At 33.1% G+C, this 15,681-nt stretch overlaps 1 protein-coding gene across 4 annotated transcripts in view; it reads left to right on the forward strand.

Moving 5' to 3' along the window:
* Window positions 1–15,681, forward strand: part of Ptpn12 (protein tyrosine phosphatase non-receptor type 12) — a 114,129-nt gene that overhangs the window by 37,168 nt on the left and 61,280 nt on the right. For all 4 annotated transcript variants that reach the window (XM_048786203.1, XM_048786204.1, XM_048786205.1 and 1 more), the window contains one exon: window positions 9,223–9,331. In XM_048786203.1, coding sequence (XP_048642160.1) covers window positions 9,223–9,331 — 109 coding nt within the window. The remainder of the gene's footprint in view (window positions 1–9,222; window positions 9,332–15,681) is intronic.

Consider the following 15,681-nt stretch of genomic DNA (forward strand, 5'->3'; position numbering starts at 1 on the left):
CTAATTTGAATGGTATTCTACTTCAATTTCCATAGAAATACATCTTCTGGGTAGGGAGAAGATAGCCTTGTGTTTATTTCTTTTCTTTCTTTTTGCAGGGGGTGGGGGTCGATGGGGGGAATAACAGTAATTAAACTCAGGGGCACTCAGCCACTGAGCCATATCCCCAGCCCTATTTTGTATTTTTTTTAGAGACAGGGTCTCACAGAGTTGCTTAGCACCTCACCATCCCTGAGGCCGGCTTTGAACTGAGATCTTCCTGTCTCAGCCCTCCGAGCCACTGGGATTACAGATGTGAACCACTGCAACCAGCTGAGCCTTTCTTTAAGAAAAGTATTTATTTGTCTAGGCTGTGTGTGTGTGTGTGTGTGTGTGTGTGTGTGTGTGTGTATAGGGGGGGTCTATATTGTAAGCTGTTAATTTAAAATTATTTTTTACTTTAAGTTCCATGTTTGCCGTATTTTTTATTGTTATTTGTAAAGTATGTAGTACAGAGTTTTCTTTAAAAGCAAATTCTTGAAATTAAGGATTATTGCTGCACCTTTTCAAGGAGGATGATAAAATTTGGTTGGGGAGGTTTTTGCTAGTAGTGATGGATCTGTTCAGGGAGGATGAGAAAACTGGGTTGGGGAGATCTTCTTCGCTAGTAATGATGGAGATGGAAATTGATCCCCAGTTTCTCTGACTCAGAGCTGTCCTATTGTAAAGTAGAAATGAAGTGTAAGCAAGGGAGAGAAAATCATTTAAGTATGTTGGTCACTTCTGATTTACATGTGTTTTCTCTGAATTTTACCTCTTGAGAAGACCTAAATAGTTTTAGACTCTCTACTGTTTGTCATGGGTTATTCTGATAGTAGCCGGTATGGTCTGCCTCTTCAGGGAATTCATGTTCTGTCAGCATGGCATATGTATAATTATTTTGCATTGGGATATGTCCTAGATTAGAGGTGCATATAGTGGGCTGTGGTTTGATGAGGAAGCAGTTTGGGAGGAAGTGGATGATGGGGCTATATGTCAGTATTAGTCTCAGGAAATGTTTCATCAAGATGATTTCTGTACTGAGGTAAAAGGAAGCAAGGACAAATAGGGGAATAACTGAAAAATAGAAATAAATGAGTTAAAACACAGAATAATTTTAAACAAAGACTTTTCTTTTACACAGACTCTTAAGACTGGCCCTTATTTACTTCAAAGTTATGCCTTTTATTAATCAATCTTGATTTAGGCTTCAAATGAGGAGGTGTAACCATACATTTGAAGAAGAATGGCAAACAAGTTAGTTTATTAGGCAGTGGTGAAAAAAAGGTGAGCAAAGACAGGACAGGAAGATGAATTTTCACATATTTTGCAATTGAAGGTTATATTGTTCAGTTTTACAGTTGAAACCCCTTTGGTTGTTTTAGTTGTGCTTATAAACAGCTACTAGTATATACGTATATTTTACTGTGTTTGTAAAGATTTCACAATAGTTAGACATAGTATAGTTTACTATTTGCTGCTTTAGATTTTAATTTTTTTTTTAATGTGACTGCTTTTTTAAAAATGGCTTAGGCCACTCTCAAATCCCCAATGCTCCTGCCTCAGACCTCCCAAGTAGTTGGAATTACAGGTATGTGCCACTTTGTCCAGTTTACTTATTGGGGTTTAAAACCTATTTTGGTTTGGCATTAAAGCAACTTGTATGGTAGAGTTAAATTAATAGTATTATGATTGGGTGATTTTTTTTTTTTTTTTGTGACTCAGGATAAATAAATATCTCATGTGTAAAACTAGATGAATTTATTCTTTTTACAGTTAAATACCAACTATGTCCCAAACCCAATATCTTTTATTTTTCCATATTTTTATTGTGCATTATAAATATATATATAATGGTGCCAGACCCACTTTTAAAATTCAGATGGATTCTCCAGTATTACATCCAGAATTTATTTTATATTGTAATTTCATTTTTTATTAGGGCGCTTTAATTTTACAGAATAATGGGTTTCATCATGGCATATTCATACATGACTATCACATGATTATAGTCCTATTCCTATGGTCATATTCACTCCATTACCCTTCCTTATTCTGCTCTATATCATTACCTCAAAGTTTTCATAGCAATGTCAAAACACTGTGATTTTTAGGGGTAGGTATCCCTACTGTTTTGCTACAATGTACCTTTTTAAGCCTAATTATCTTATTTTACTATACCCAGTGTAGTTTTGAGATACATGTATTCTAGGGTTGAGCACTTGCCTAGCATGTGATGAAGCACTGGGCTCCTCAGCACCATATAAAAATGTGTCCATGCTCAACTAAACATATTTTTTAAGGCTGGGGTTGTGGCTCAGCAGCAGAGCACTCGCCTAGTATGGGCGAGGCCTTGGGTTCGATCCTCAGCACCACATAAAAATAAATAAATAAAATAAAGATATTGTGTCCAACTAAAAAATAAATATAAAAAAATTTTTTAAAAAAGATAACGTATATTCAGGCTGGAGTTGTGGCTGAGTGTTAGAATGCTTGCCTAGCACATGTAAGGCATTGAGTTAAATCCCCAGCACCACATTTAAAAAAAACTAAACAAAATAAAATTATTTATAAAAATAAAGTCTATTGTAATTTTTTTAAAAAAGATACGTATATTCTGATTGTGCATATTTAAGTTGTGACATTGAGGAATTTGAGGCAATGGTAACAAAGTATGAGAAATCTTAAGCTCTGGTATTTAATTTATTTGTATTCCAGCTATTCCAAAAAGAATTTGAATTAGCTTAATTTTCATTTTAGTTCTTTTTCTTTTTCTTCTTCCTTTTTCCCCCCTTTTGTGCTGGAATTAACCCAGGGTTGCTTTACCACTGAGCTAGCAGTGGTATCCCCAATTCTTTTTATTTTTTTATTTTGAGACAGGGTCTTGCTAAATTGCTGAGGCAAGTTCAAGTATAGAGTCTTGAACTTGGAATCCTCTTGCCTAAGCCTCCTGATTCACCACCGTGCTGGGCAGTTTTATTCCTTCTTCTTGTTGTTGTTGTTCATTTATTGTTTTCTTAATTTGAAATTCTGCCAACAGCTGGGCACTGTGACACACACCTGTAATCCCAGCGTCTTGGGAGTCTGAGGCAGGAGGATCTCAAGTTCAAAGCCAGCCTCAGCAGTTTAGTGAGGCCCTAAGCAACTGAGTGAGTCCTGTCTCAAAATACAAAATAAAAAGGGCTGGGGATGTCACTCAGTGGTTAAGCTCTCCTGGGTTAAATCCCTGGTATTTAAAAAAAAAAAATTAATGCATGTCTGTCTAAATGTATTCTCAATTCAAACTCTGTTTGACAAATGTGAAGTGCATTAACTATATTTTAGTAGTAGAGCTTGCTGTTGGATTATATGGGGAGTGTGGAATAAGGTGAGCTAAAGGTAGGACTCAAGGATGATTCCTAGGGTTTTGGCTTGAGCAGCTGTTGAATGATGGTGCTATTTGATTTGTGTGATGCCCTTGAGACACACTCAGCAGATAACCCAACAGACAATTAGCTATTTGACTCTGCAGAGATTGAACAAACTTCATAGACCATATTAGCGTAGGGTCAGTCCCTAAATAACAATGAAGCTGTTCTAGCCTTTGAGAATTGAAATCTTGACACATAATCAGATATCTTTAAAGAGAATAGTCATATTACTTTTGACTTTTGAAGCCTTTGAAAATCAGTTTATTGGTTTCAGATTATGGGAATTCAGTTTTGAGTTTTAAAAATTAAAGGAAAAACAATTTATTTGGAAATTTAGAACAAAGTGAATATTGGGCTGAGAAGCTAGCCCAGTGGTAGAGTGCTTGTCTGGCATGCATGAGGCCCTGTGTTCAATCCCCAGCACTGCTAAAACAAAGTGAATATTAAACTTAGATTTTGTTTGCATCAAAAATTACAATTTAAGGCCCAGTAGTAAAGTGCTTGCCTAACAGTGGTAGAGACCCTGGATTCGATCCCCAGCACCACAAAAACAGAAAACTAATGCATTAAAAATATTTCTGTGACTTGTTTGAGAAGGCACAATAAGTAAGTTTTGAAATCACCAATTTTTAAGGTGATTTGCTTTGCATTAGATATTGGTCTTTAAAGCCCAATAAAATAGTCCAGGCTCTGGGCTGGGGTTGTAGCTCAGTGCTAGAGCACTTATATAGCACGTGTGAGGCACTGGGTTCGATCCTCAGCACCATATAAAAATAAATAAAGGTATTGTGTCTATGCATTCAGTTTTGTTTTTTGGTTGGAGTTTTTTTGTTTGGTTGGTTTTGTTGATTTTTTTAGGGGTACCACTGAGCCACATCCCCAGTCCTATTTTGTATTTTATTTAAAGACATGGTCTCAGTAATTTAATGCATCATTTTTGCTGAGGCTGACTTTGAATACGTGATCCTCCTGCCTCCGCCATTAGAGAACCACTGGGACTATAAGCCTGGGCTGCCACCTGCAGCCCCCAGCTGCATTCAGTTTTATAGTGTTGTGGAGAGACAAGTATTAAAGTATTTTTATCCTAAGTGATAATAGAGTGATATATTATGGACTCAAGGGGGCTGGAGAGCAAGGAGGGAAGTTTCAAGAAGGGCTTCACAAAGGAAATAACACTATCCAGTCCTACGAACTCAACAAGCAAAAATTGTGAAACTGATATTTAAGTGATCAGGGTTTCTGGTGGTGGTGATTGGTAATTAATTCTGTATGACTGAAATATCATACTGCAGCGAGAGAGTATTACAGAAAGAGGCTAGGAAATTGAATAGGCAGAAAAGTATTTGATAATTAAACTAAGAATTGGTAGTTCTCTTGAAGGTGATAGACTCATTGGAGTTTTTGAGTATAGAGTTAAAATGATCATACTTGGTTTTTAGAAGTGTAACTGATACAGTAGTGCAATTATTTAAGGAATTCATTTATGCAACTTTTCCAAACCCAGTAAATGTGACTTAATTAAAAATATCTAAATAAAATGCTTTTGTTTATTTTCTTAGTTTAAAAAAAAAAAAGAAGCCCACACATGATAGAGTGTGGTGTGGGCATCTGTTAATTTTTGCCATTTTGGTATATTTCTGCCCAGTTAAGATAAAATGATTCAAAGTCCTTTCTTGGCTTTAGAATTATTTGAAATAATTATGCTACTTAATAAATGAATTATTTTATTAAATGTTTACTTCCATGCTGTTCTCATAGTGTGTATCACATAATACTGTGTTTGTAAAGATCCCTTAGTATGTGATGGCATGTTTCTCAACAATATAAGGTTTTTGTTTTTGTTTTCTTTCTTTTAATTTCCTAGTGACAGCTTCACTAGAGACAAAGGAATTTGGTAAGAAAGTTAAAACAATATTGTATATATAGGTACTTTCTGTTTCATATAGTTAAACTTTGGTAGCATGTTGAGTGGTTTAAAAATAACAAAGCTTTAATCTAAATCAAGTCTTATTCTGAGATTAATTTATTCAACATAAGAAGATTTTGAAAGGGAAAGATTATTTTTTGGACTAGGAACATCAGAAACGCTTTAAAGGAGCTAGGTCTTAAAAGATTGCTAAGTTTGGAGGTATTTAAGTGGAATAGCCCCGCAATGAAAAAGCATGTGAAGTGTTACCGTGTCCATACACAGGTGGATGATTCTGTTTTATGAGAGAGAAAAGTGACTTTAAAAAGAGTGTTAATTTTCTTATTTGCGGTTTCAAAACCTTTAAGTTCTTTCATTTATGCCCTTTTTGTTTCTTGCAATTAGAGCTTTTGCTTTGACTTGTTGCTTAACCATGATCTCCATTCCTCCACACCCACCTTTTTTGTTTGCCTTTGATAACTATAATTTTCCCTCTTCATTCCTGATTCTCCATTATTCTATGAAAAATTCCTAAGCACTTTTTTTTTCAAAATTATTTGATGCTGTCAAGCCATACATAAAATACAGAGAAACCTAAGAATTGTTGAAAATCAACCTTCATTTTCCCATGTTAATGAACACTCCTTCTAAAGCTTAGAGACCTTATTGTACTAGTAGTTCTTAAAACTTGGTCATGAACTGTAGCAGCAGCACCTGGGAACTAAAAATGCAAATTGTCAGGTTTTACTGCAGACCTATTAAACCAAAAACTCTAAAGGTGGGCTGTCAGACTGTGCCTCTCCCCCCATAACCCCTACCCAGGTGATTCTGAAGCCTGAACCTGGAAGTGTGGTAGGCAAACTCCTGTTTTATAGTACTCACCAGTTCAGGCAGACAGATTAACCCAGAATGTGTAATTCTTCTTGATCTTTCATCTAGGAAAGGGTTTAAAGAAATAAGTCTGAAATAACAGAACATTTGAACAGTTTTCCATAATTGACTGTAATAGTAGTTAACATTTACTGATCCATTTTATATGCCAGGCTCTTGCTGAGTATGGAATTATTATTTCCATTTGATAAGGGTTATGACACTGGGGGATTAAATGTGTTCATTGTCATACAACTGAAAGTAGCAGATCCAGAATTTTAATTCAACTGTTAAGCTTATTTTTTTGTACTTCTACTTGAAGATATCTTTTTAATACACTTGAATAGAATTTGCTTTTTAAATACAAAACAAAGCTTTAATATGTTTTGTAGACCACCTTTGTATCTTGATGGGTGTGAAAATTTCTAAGTTGTCTCTCTCTCTTTATGTATACATATATTTCGCATATACATATATATTTCATTAATAGTAATTTTACATATGGGGTACAATTGATGTTTTAGTACATTTTTACAGTTGTAATAACCATATCAGAGCTAAGTATAATATTTAGAAAGACTATCATTTTCCTAGAACATTTTTCATTTTAAGCTTGAATGTATAAAGCATTCCATGATATGCCAGGCTTTAAGAAAACTGAATAATAGAAATTCAAACTTAAGGGGCGGGGGTTGTGGCTCAGTGGTAGAGCACTCACCTAGCACTTGTGAGCCCTGGGTTTGATCCTCAGCACCACATAAAAATAAATAAATAAACAAACAAACAAACAAATAAATGTATTGTGTCCAACTACAACTAAAAAATAAATATTAAAAAGAGAAGAAAAATCAAACTTAAATATCTGTTGTGACATACTAGTGTTCTGAAGGTTCACTATATAATTACTGGCAATTCTTTGACATAAAAACTTTGTACCTTTCTCAATAACATAATTTGTCACATAAAAGAAGAAATGTTTAGAGTAACAACAGAGTCCAAAAGTACATTAACATTTATAATTAAATTCAGCTCCTTTTTTTGTTGTTTTTGTTACATATATTTTTTGAGGCAGTAATTTAAAATGCATTCTTTTCCTGTGTTTCTGCAGTTGTTAAATTGATATCCTTTTGCAAATCAAATTCACATATTTGTTATGCATTAGGATACTGAAATGTGTCCTTTCAGATACCTAATCTTTGAGCAGAAGAAACAAAATTCTGATTAAATATGTAAGATGTTTTTGTTAATATGGAATATGAAATCAAAGTCTTTCTGACTTTCCCATTATTTTATATTTAACTTTGTAAACAGGCAGTGTACTCCTATCCAAAAGGTATGAAAAGACATGTAGTGATATTTCCTTCCCACCCATTTGCCATCCCCACAAATATTTGTTTTCTTCCAGATATTTTATGCATATGAACAAATACAAATATATTTTAAACTCTTTCAAACACCAGTAGTAGTATATTTATATGCACATATTTTTTCTGCCTTTTACAGTATTTTTGAGATATTGCCATAATTGCCATATATACAGAGCTTCTCACTTGTTTTCTAGCAGTATCATAAAAGTTGACTATATGAATAAAACAAATGTATATACACAGCCCTATTAAAGAACTTAAAAATTATTTGCAGTCTTTTGCTATTATAAACATTGCTGCAATAAGTAACTTTGTGCATATATTATTTCATGTGTGTGGCAGTTTTATCTGGAGGACAAACTCGTAGAAATAATAACTACCATTTGTAATTCCCAGATTTCCCTCCTTGAGTTGTGCTGATGATTTTTTCCACCAACATTGTATCCAAGTTCTGGTTTGACCACCCTCTCACCAATAACAAAAAACTGAATACAGTGTTTTCCCTTGATAACCTTGTATATATTTTAAGAACTTCATTACCATAGGGAGAAAAAACATTGTAAATATAGCACTTGGCATTGTGCCAACACAGAACAAGATTGTAAGATTTTTCATCATCTTATAATGATAAAATTAAGTAATTTTTAAAGACAAAAACATTATCCATTCTGCATTTAAGTGCCTATTTATTTCAAGTGCTTAATGTTAAATTATAACAACAATGAGGCAAAGATTTTTATATTAAAATTGATGATTTTAAAAAGAGCAGATGTACCATTCTTAGTTGCTTAAAAACATTACAAGAAGCAAAAATAAATGGTGAAAAAGTTAAATGTTACCAGACATCTTTTTCATTTCATTTGTATTTAATAATTTGTTGAACAGTAAAACCATAATGCCCTCAATATGTCTTTTAAGCCTGAAAGAAAGTAAACTTCTTTGAAATTAAATTTGAGCAGTGTAGTTGAGTAGAATTTAAACAATTCACAATGCCGACTTTCAGTACTTCTGAAAGCAGGAAGTGTATTACTGACGTGCAGAAATATTCCAGTCCCAACGAACATCCCTACTGCCATATGTGGTAAGAATTTGTCACTAACCCACAAACCACTTCTGTATTGCAGTGAATAAGTAGAATTGGTCTTTGTTGGACATTTCCAATTCAATATGAAAGAACTTTGTTTTGCAGTGTCTTATAAGTAATTATTAGCTTATGCCTTAGCATGGCACATCATGGATGCTCATGGTTTATTGAGAGAAGAAATAAAGAAATCGTACATAATTCTTTTTAGGCATGATTTTTCAACTTAGTTATTGCAACAGTTAGGTTAAAACAGAAATTACTTGAATACATTAAAGAACTAAGTATCCTGACTCAGCTTATTAATGATATTTTTAAATAAAATTACTAATTTTTATTCTAGTTACCACCTTTGCTTCTCATTGAAATAAATGTGAATCTTATGTTTGCACTTTTGCTAAAAGAAATCCTTAGGGTTAATTATTTAGGGATGGGGAAATTAAGAGCTTAGAGAAACAGGAAAATTAGTTGTGAAGAATTGGGTCAGCAAAATTTAGTGATTGTAAATCATTAACATTTAAAAATATAAATGTTTCTCTAAACTTGAATTTTATTTTCTTGTATTTTAAGCGATTAAGAAGATTATCTACCAAATATAGAACAGAAAAGATTTATCCCACAGCCACTGGAGAAAAAGAAGAAAATGTTAAAAAGAACAGATATAAGGACATACTGCCATGTAAGTTTGAAATATTTTGATAGAACAAAACAGAAATGCTAATTAGTCTTTTGTAACCTAACTAGCTTTATTCTTCCCAAGTTTGATTGTTAAGGAGTTAGTAAATAATCTTTTTTTCCAAGGTACACTTCAAAATAATTTGTAATTGTGTTTTTCCTTCTAATTTGTTGTTTAATTTTATCCCTTTAAACACCACAGTTTCTCTAATAATAAATTGCTTTTAAATACTAAAATTTTAAGAATATCTTTTATAGACTCTTTGTTCAAAGAAGCGATTTCATTAAAATATAATATAGATAATGAATGTTTTTATAAAATGCTAAATACTGACAGATCTGTTATCTGTTCACAATAAGAATCTTGATTAATTACTTATGCGTGAAAAAAATTGGTCATACGATGGCTCACTTATTTGTGGATTCACTATTCTTAGGGGTCAAAATAGCATTATATTCTAATAACATTATAATTATATTCTTAGATAACAGTTTTCTGACAGAGTAACTTTAAACACATACTTTGCTTGGTACCTGCTATCTAATAAAGCAACCAGTAGTCTTTTTTTCTCTTTGCCTTTACTTCTAGTGTCTTGAAATATCTGCATTTCATGACACCATACCTTTAACTCTTAGTCTTTTTTAAAACTTCTAAAACATCCTTGATAAAATATAAAATTCCTATGACTTTTTAATTGGCAGATTCAGTGGTCTTTTTTCAGTGTTTATTTTGTGCTATCTTGATGTCATTCACCTGTCCCTGTTCTAAAATTTTCTTTTTTAATAATAACTCTCCTTTAGATCATCTCATTCTTCTCTTGTTTTCATTCCTCTGTTCCTTACTGATTTTGTTGCCTAAATTTAATCCTTCATCTTTCTGTTGTTCTACATTATTCTCAGCTATGGGATATGTGGATGACCAGTGTTAGCAGAAATAACAAGTGGCAGCTTAGGATAATGGTGAAGAGTTCTTAACTTCAAAAATTCAAATCCCAACTTCACCACTTGGTACCTATCTTGGACTCATTTTCTTTGTACCTGATTTCCTCATCTGTAAAAATGGAGATGATGATAATGATAATATTTTTAGGATTGTTTGGAGTGTTAAATAGATCTAAACATTTTATGGTACCTAGGATAATAACCATTCATTAAGCTTTTGCAAAACACCCTACATTCCTCACCAGTTGTATTTGTTTATTCAGGCTGTTATAACAAAAATACCATAAACTGAATGATTTATAAACAGAAGTGTATTTCTTACAGTTGTAGAGGCTGGGAAGTCCAAGATCGGAGCAACAGCATATTGGTATCTGGTGAGGGCTTGCCATAGATGATGCCTTCTTACTGTGTACTTATGTGTAGATGGGGCAGACAAGCTCCCTAGGTCTCTTTTATAAGAATACTAATTAAGAGCTATACCTCTTAATACTATTACATCGAGCTTCTTTTTTAGATATAAATGAGGGGGGTAGTTTACACCAATATTTAGATTTAGCACTAGTTCACTTCAAGAATAGGGATTGGCAAGGGTTTCTGTACACTTTATTAAGCAAGATAATCTTGAGGTGATCTTGCAGTGCTTTGTAATTAATGCTCATTCTCTCCACTTATTTTTCCGTCATCTAGGGAAATCTTAAATAGCTCCAGATTTCTGATTTTATATGTTGTTTCATTCATTTCATTTTATAGAAGGCTTTGAGTATATATTATGTACTAATGATACATGAAAAAACAAAATGTCAAAAATCCCTGCCTTATGAAGTTTATATTTTCGTCTACTTGATAAACAATAGATTAAACTTATATGATCAGTCATACAGAGCATTGAGAATGATATAGTAGTAATGAGGGACATAAGGAAAGCTGAGAGTAGAAAGAAGAATTTTCTAATTTTGAATAGGGTTAGAGGACAAGGTCAGTGGTCTTCTGAAAAAAATGGAAGCCTTAATTTATAATGTTTGCTGATATCTGTGCTAAATAGATTATCACCATAATGGATTTTTGACCATAATTATGACAACAAAGCTATTTATTATATTCCATTTTACTGATTAGAAACTGAAAGGTAGAGGCTTAGATTGCTTGCAACTAATTGGGGTGAGAATTTTTTTTCTCTTTCCACACTTTTTATTGGTAAATTATATTTAATGCATAATAATGGGATTTGTTACATGTTCATACGTGCACACAATATAAAAATGTATTTTGGTCAATATCACTTCTCAGCACTTCCCTCCTCCACTCCACCTTCCATCCCCTGGTCCCTTTCTTCTATTGATCTCCTTTTGATTTTCATGAAATCCCTTCCTTCCTCACCTCTTTCTTTTCCTTTTTCCTGTCTAGCTCAAAGAGGGAAAACATATGACCTTTAGCCTCTGAGTTGGCTTTTTGCTTAACATAATGATCTCTAGTTCCATCCATTTTTCCTGCTAATGACGTATTTCATTTTTCTTTGTGGCTGAATAAAATTTTATTGTGTATAATTTTATACACAATAAAATTATACACATTTTCCTGATCCATTCATCTGTTGATGAACACCTAGGCTGGTTCCATAGTTTGGCTATTGTGAATTATGCTACTATAAACATGAGTATGCATATATCATTATAATATAATAACTTTAATTCTTTTGGATAAAAACCAAGGGGTGGTATAGTGGGTCATAATGTGGTTCTTTTGAAGAACCTCCATACTGATTTCCATAGTGGTTGTACTAATTTACATTCCCATATTCCTTTTTCTCCACATCCTCTCCAGCACCTATTGTTTATATTCTTGATGACTGCCATTCTGACTGGTGTGAGATGAAATCTCAGTGTAGTTTTGATTTTCATTTCCCTAATTGGTAATGATGTGAACATTTTTTCATTTATTTTCAGGCCATTTGTATTTCTTCTTTTGAGAAGTATCTGTTTAATTAATTTGTGGGGTGAGAATTTAAGCAAAAGAAAAGCTAGACCAAAATAAGGGAGAAAAGAAGGGGGACATTACAACTTTTCTATGTACATATGAATTTACCACAATGAATCTCACATTTATGTATATCCACAAGGCACTAATTTGGGAAAAAAAAAAACTGTAAATAAATAGAAGACAGACCTATAGAAAAACTACAAATAAATAGAGTAGAAGAAAGGGAACAGGGGGAGAGAAAGGGGAAATGCTGGGGACTTAATTAGAGCAAATTATATTTCAAGCTGGTATAATTATGTCAAAATGAACCCTGATATTATATATAACTAAAATGAACTAATACAAAATGCAAAAAAAAAAAAAGACATTGGTTCTCAGATAATATAGTATGATTTTGTTCCTCAAGCAGCAGTTAGCAACACCTGGAGATAATTCGGTTGTAGGTCTGGGGTTGTCAGGTCTGCTGCTATTGGCATCTAATAGATACAGTCAAGGGGTACTGCCACACATCCTATAATGCACAGGATACAGCTTACCCCACAAGAAAATTATCAGGCCAAAATGCCAGTGTGTTAAAGTTGAGAGACTTTGCCTAGAGTTTGAGATCACTGGGCTGGTCAGTGTGTCTTTAAATTATTTATGGAGTAGATAGGTAGATAAGTTTTTGGTAGATTTCCACTTGTTTTTATTTTGAAAATTATTTTAAAAGTAATCATACTTAATATATTTACTTACTATTAGAGAATAATTTATCAATTTCCTTTGAATGCTTACTAACATGTCTGTTTTAAACAGCTTTGAAATAAATTTACCATGAAATTTACACATTTTAAGTGTACAACTCAATGATTTTTTTTTTAAGTAAATTTAGCGTTGCACAACAATAAGCACAATCCATTTTTTAGGACATTCTATTGCCCCCAAAGATCTGTTGTTGTAAGCCCCAGGCAACTGCTTAATCTGCTTTATTTCTACAGATTTTCCTTTTCTGGTAATTTAATATAAACACAGTCATACAGGGTGTAGTATCAGTAGTTCATTTTTTTTATTGTTGAGTAATAGTATCTTATTTTATGTATATATTGTGTTTTCTTCATCTGTTCACCATTTGAACATTATAATGCTGCTATAAATATTTCCATATAGGTCTTTATGTGTACATATAATTTTATTTCTCTTAGGTGGATCATATGTAGGAATGAAATTGCTGTGTCTTTAGAAACTTACATGTAGATTTTTAAGAAACTGTTAAACCATAATCCAAGTGGTTATTCCATTTTATAGTCCCAACAGTAATGTGTGAAGCTTCCAATTTCTCCACGACCTTATTAACACTTGTTACTGTGGGATATTTTCATTTGTTTGTTTGAGATTATTTCTCACTATTTTGCCCAGACTGGTCTGGAGCTCCTGGTTTCAGGTGATTCTCTTGCCTTAGCCTCCTGTGCAGCTGGGATTACAGATGTGTGCCACAGGTGTAATGCCTAATTTTGGAATTTGGGATTATAGGTTTATACTAGTGGTTCACATTTTGATTCTAATTTGTATCTTTTCGTGTGTGCTGCCTTTGTATATCTTCTTTGGTAAAAGTCTGTTCACATTTATACATTATTTTTTTTTTAATCTTACAGATTTGTAAGAGTTTTTAATATGTTCTGGATACTGAGGCTAATCCCAGAATTGAGAAATTTCAGCAAACTGTTGGGTCAAAGGATGACCCACTTATGGTTTGTTGATTGAAAATTGAAAAGGCTAGAACTGAACTAGACTTTAAAAGTGATGGATCATGATACTCTGCCTATTAATGATTTAATTGTAGAGATTCTTTTATTTCTCAGAAGTAGGATTTAGTTAATAGACAGTTTCTGTGTCCTTGGAGGTAACAACATTTATATTTTTTTTGGTATTTTTTGTTTGCCATAGGTCATTAATGTTGCTTAGGATAGAGAGGGAAAAACTGCTGTCTTAAGGAGCCTCTTGGTTTTGTGTTGGAAGTCAGGCTCCTAGGAGATTGTAGAGGCAGTCAGCAAAACCATGAAGAGAAATAATTGATTTTATTTCTTTGATATTTAGACTTGTTCTCATCTTTATGCTTAATAAAACATCAATGAAGAATATTAAAATATATGAGATGTTATATAAACAGTATGAATTATTTTTTAAATTCTTAATTAAAATACAGTATTTGTATAATATAAGTCATTGACTACTATATTTACCCTTGCTTTAGAGTGTAAATGGGGAATTCTAAAAAAGGCATGTTTGTGCCCCATTTTGAACTTACTGATTCAAATTTAATGCAGAATATAGAACACCAAAAAGTTTGAATTTTAACTTGCTTTCTTCGGTCCCCACCTGTTGAATGATTAGTGATAGATGAAGTAAGATTAGCAAAATGTTGAAAATTATTGAAGCTGTATAATGGACATTCAAGAATTCACTATACTATTGTATATATACTTAAAATTTTTCATCTTAGAAAAAATTAATTCACAGCCTGCATATAAACAGTTTGGCATGTAGGCAGCTATTTGGTAATCACTATTTTCATTTGGATTCATAACCATCAGAAATATTTATGGAAAACCCAGTGCTAAACAAATTATTGTACTCTGCCATTGAGATACTTTGAATAGAGACTAATATACCATATGAATAAGGGTTCCTAACCCTAACCCCAACCCCAAGCCCTTATTACTGGGAAATAGGTAAGAGGAAATTTCATATTGTTATTTTACCACCTTTATTCTAACTACTGAATATTTTATTCTCATTTACCAGAAGTAAGCTTTTTTTTAACGTATATTTTTTATTTCAAATGTCATAAAAATGGGGGCAATATCTAGGGTAAATAGAATAAATGACAGTATATTATTTTTGTATAATATTAAAACATGTTAATATTCTCTTAACTGGAAACATGGTAAGGAGATGAATAATTGTCATTAGTAGCTCGAATGTCTTTCTTCTTTGTCTCTTCCTACAAATTTTCAAAGAAGTTTCCTTAAGAAAATAAATTAATAAAATTCGCACTAAATCTTTTTTTGGACAGATGAAAAATAAGTTTAAGAGTTCGCCAAAAAAATTTATTTCTGTTTGTTACCATTTTTTTTGTCTTTATGTTTTTAATTGCCTTTGATATCACTGTCCATGAATTAGAAGATATTAGGGGAAAAATGATAAAAGTTGTGCAGTGGCGGGACGGGGAAGATGGCGGCGAGGGGAGTGCATTACCCCCGTGTGCTGCTTCACTGTGTGGGAGTATGACAAGTCAGGACGGCTAAAGGATATCTTGTTAGGAATTTCCAGCAATAGTGGGGTGCTCCGGAACCTGGAGGAAGGATTTCCATCGCACGAGGATCGGCTACGGGGACTCAAACGCGAGAGGTTTGTCGCACGGAGGGTAACTGCTTATTCAGCAAATCGCCCCGCGGC

The sequence above is a fragment of the Marmota marmota genome, unplaced genomic scaffold, assembly GCF_001458135.2.
Source record: "Marmota marmota marmota unplaced genomic scaffold, marMar, whole genome shotgun sequence".
Classification (NCBI taxonomy): Eukaryota; Metazoa; Chordata; class Mammalia; order Rodentia; family Sciuridae; genus Marmota; species Marmota marmota.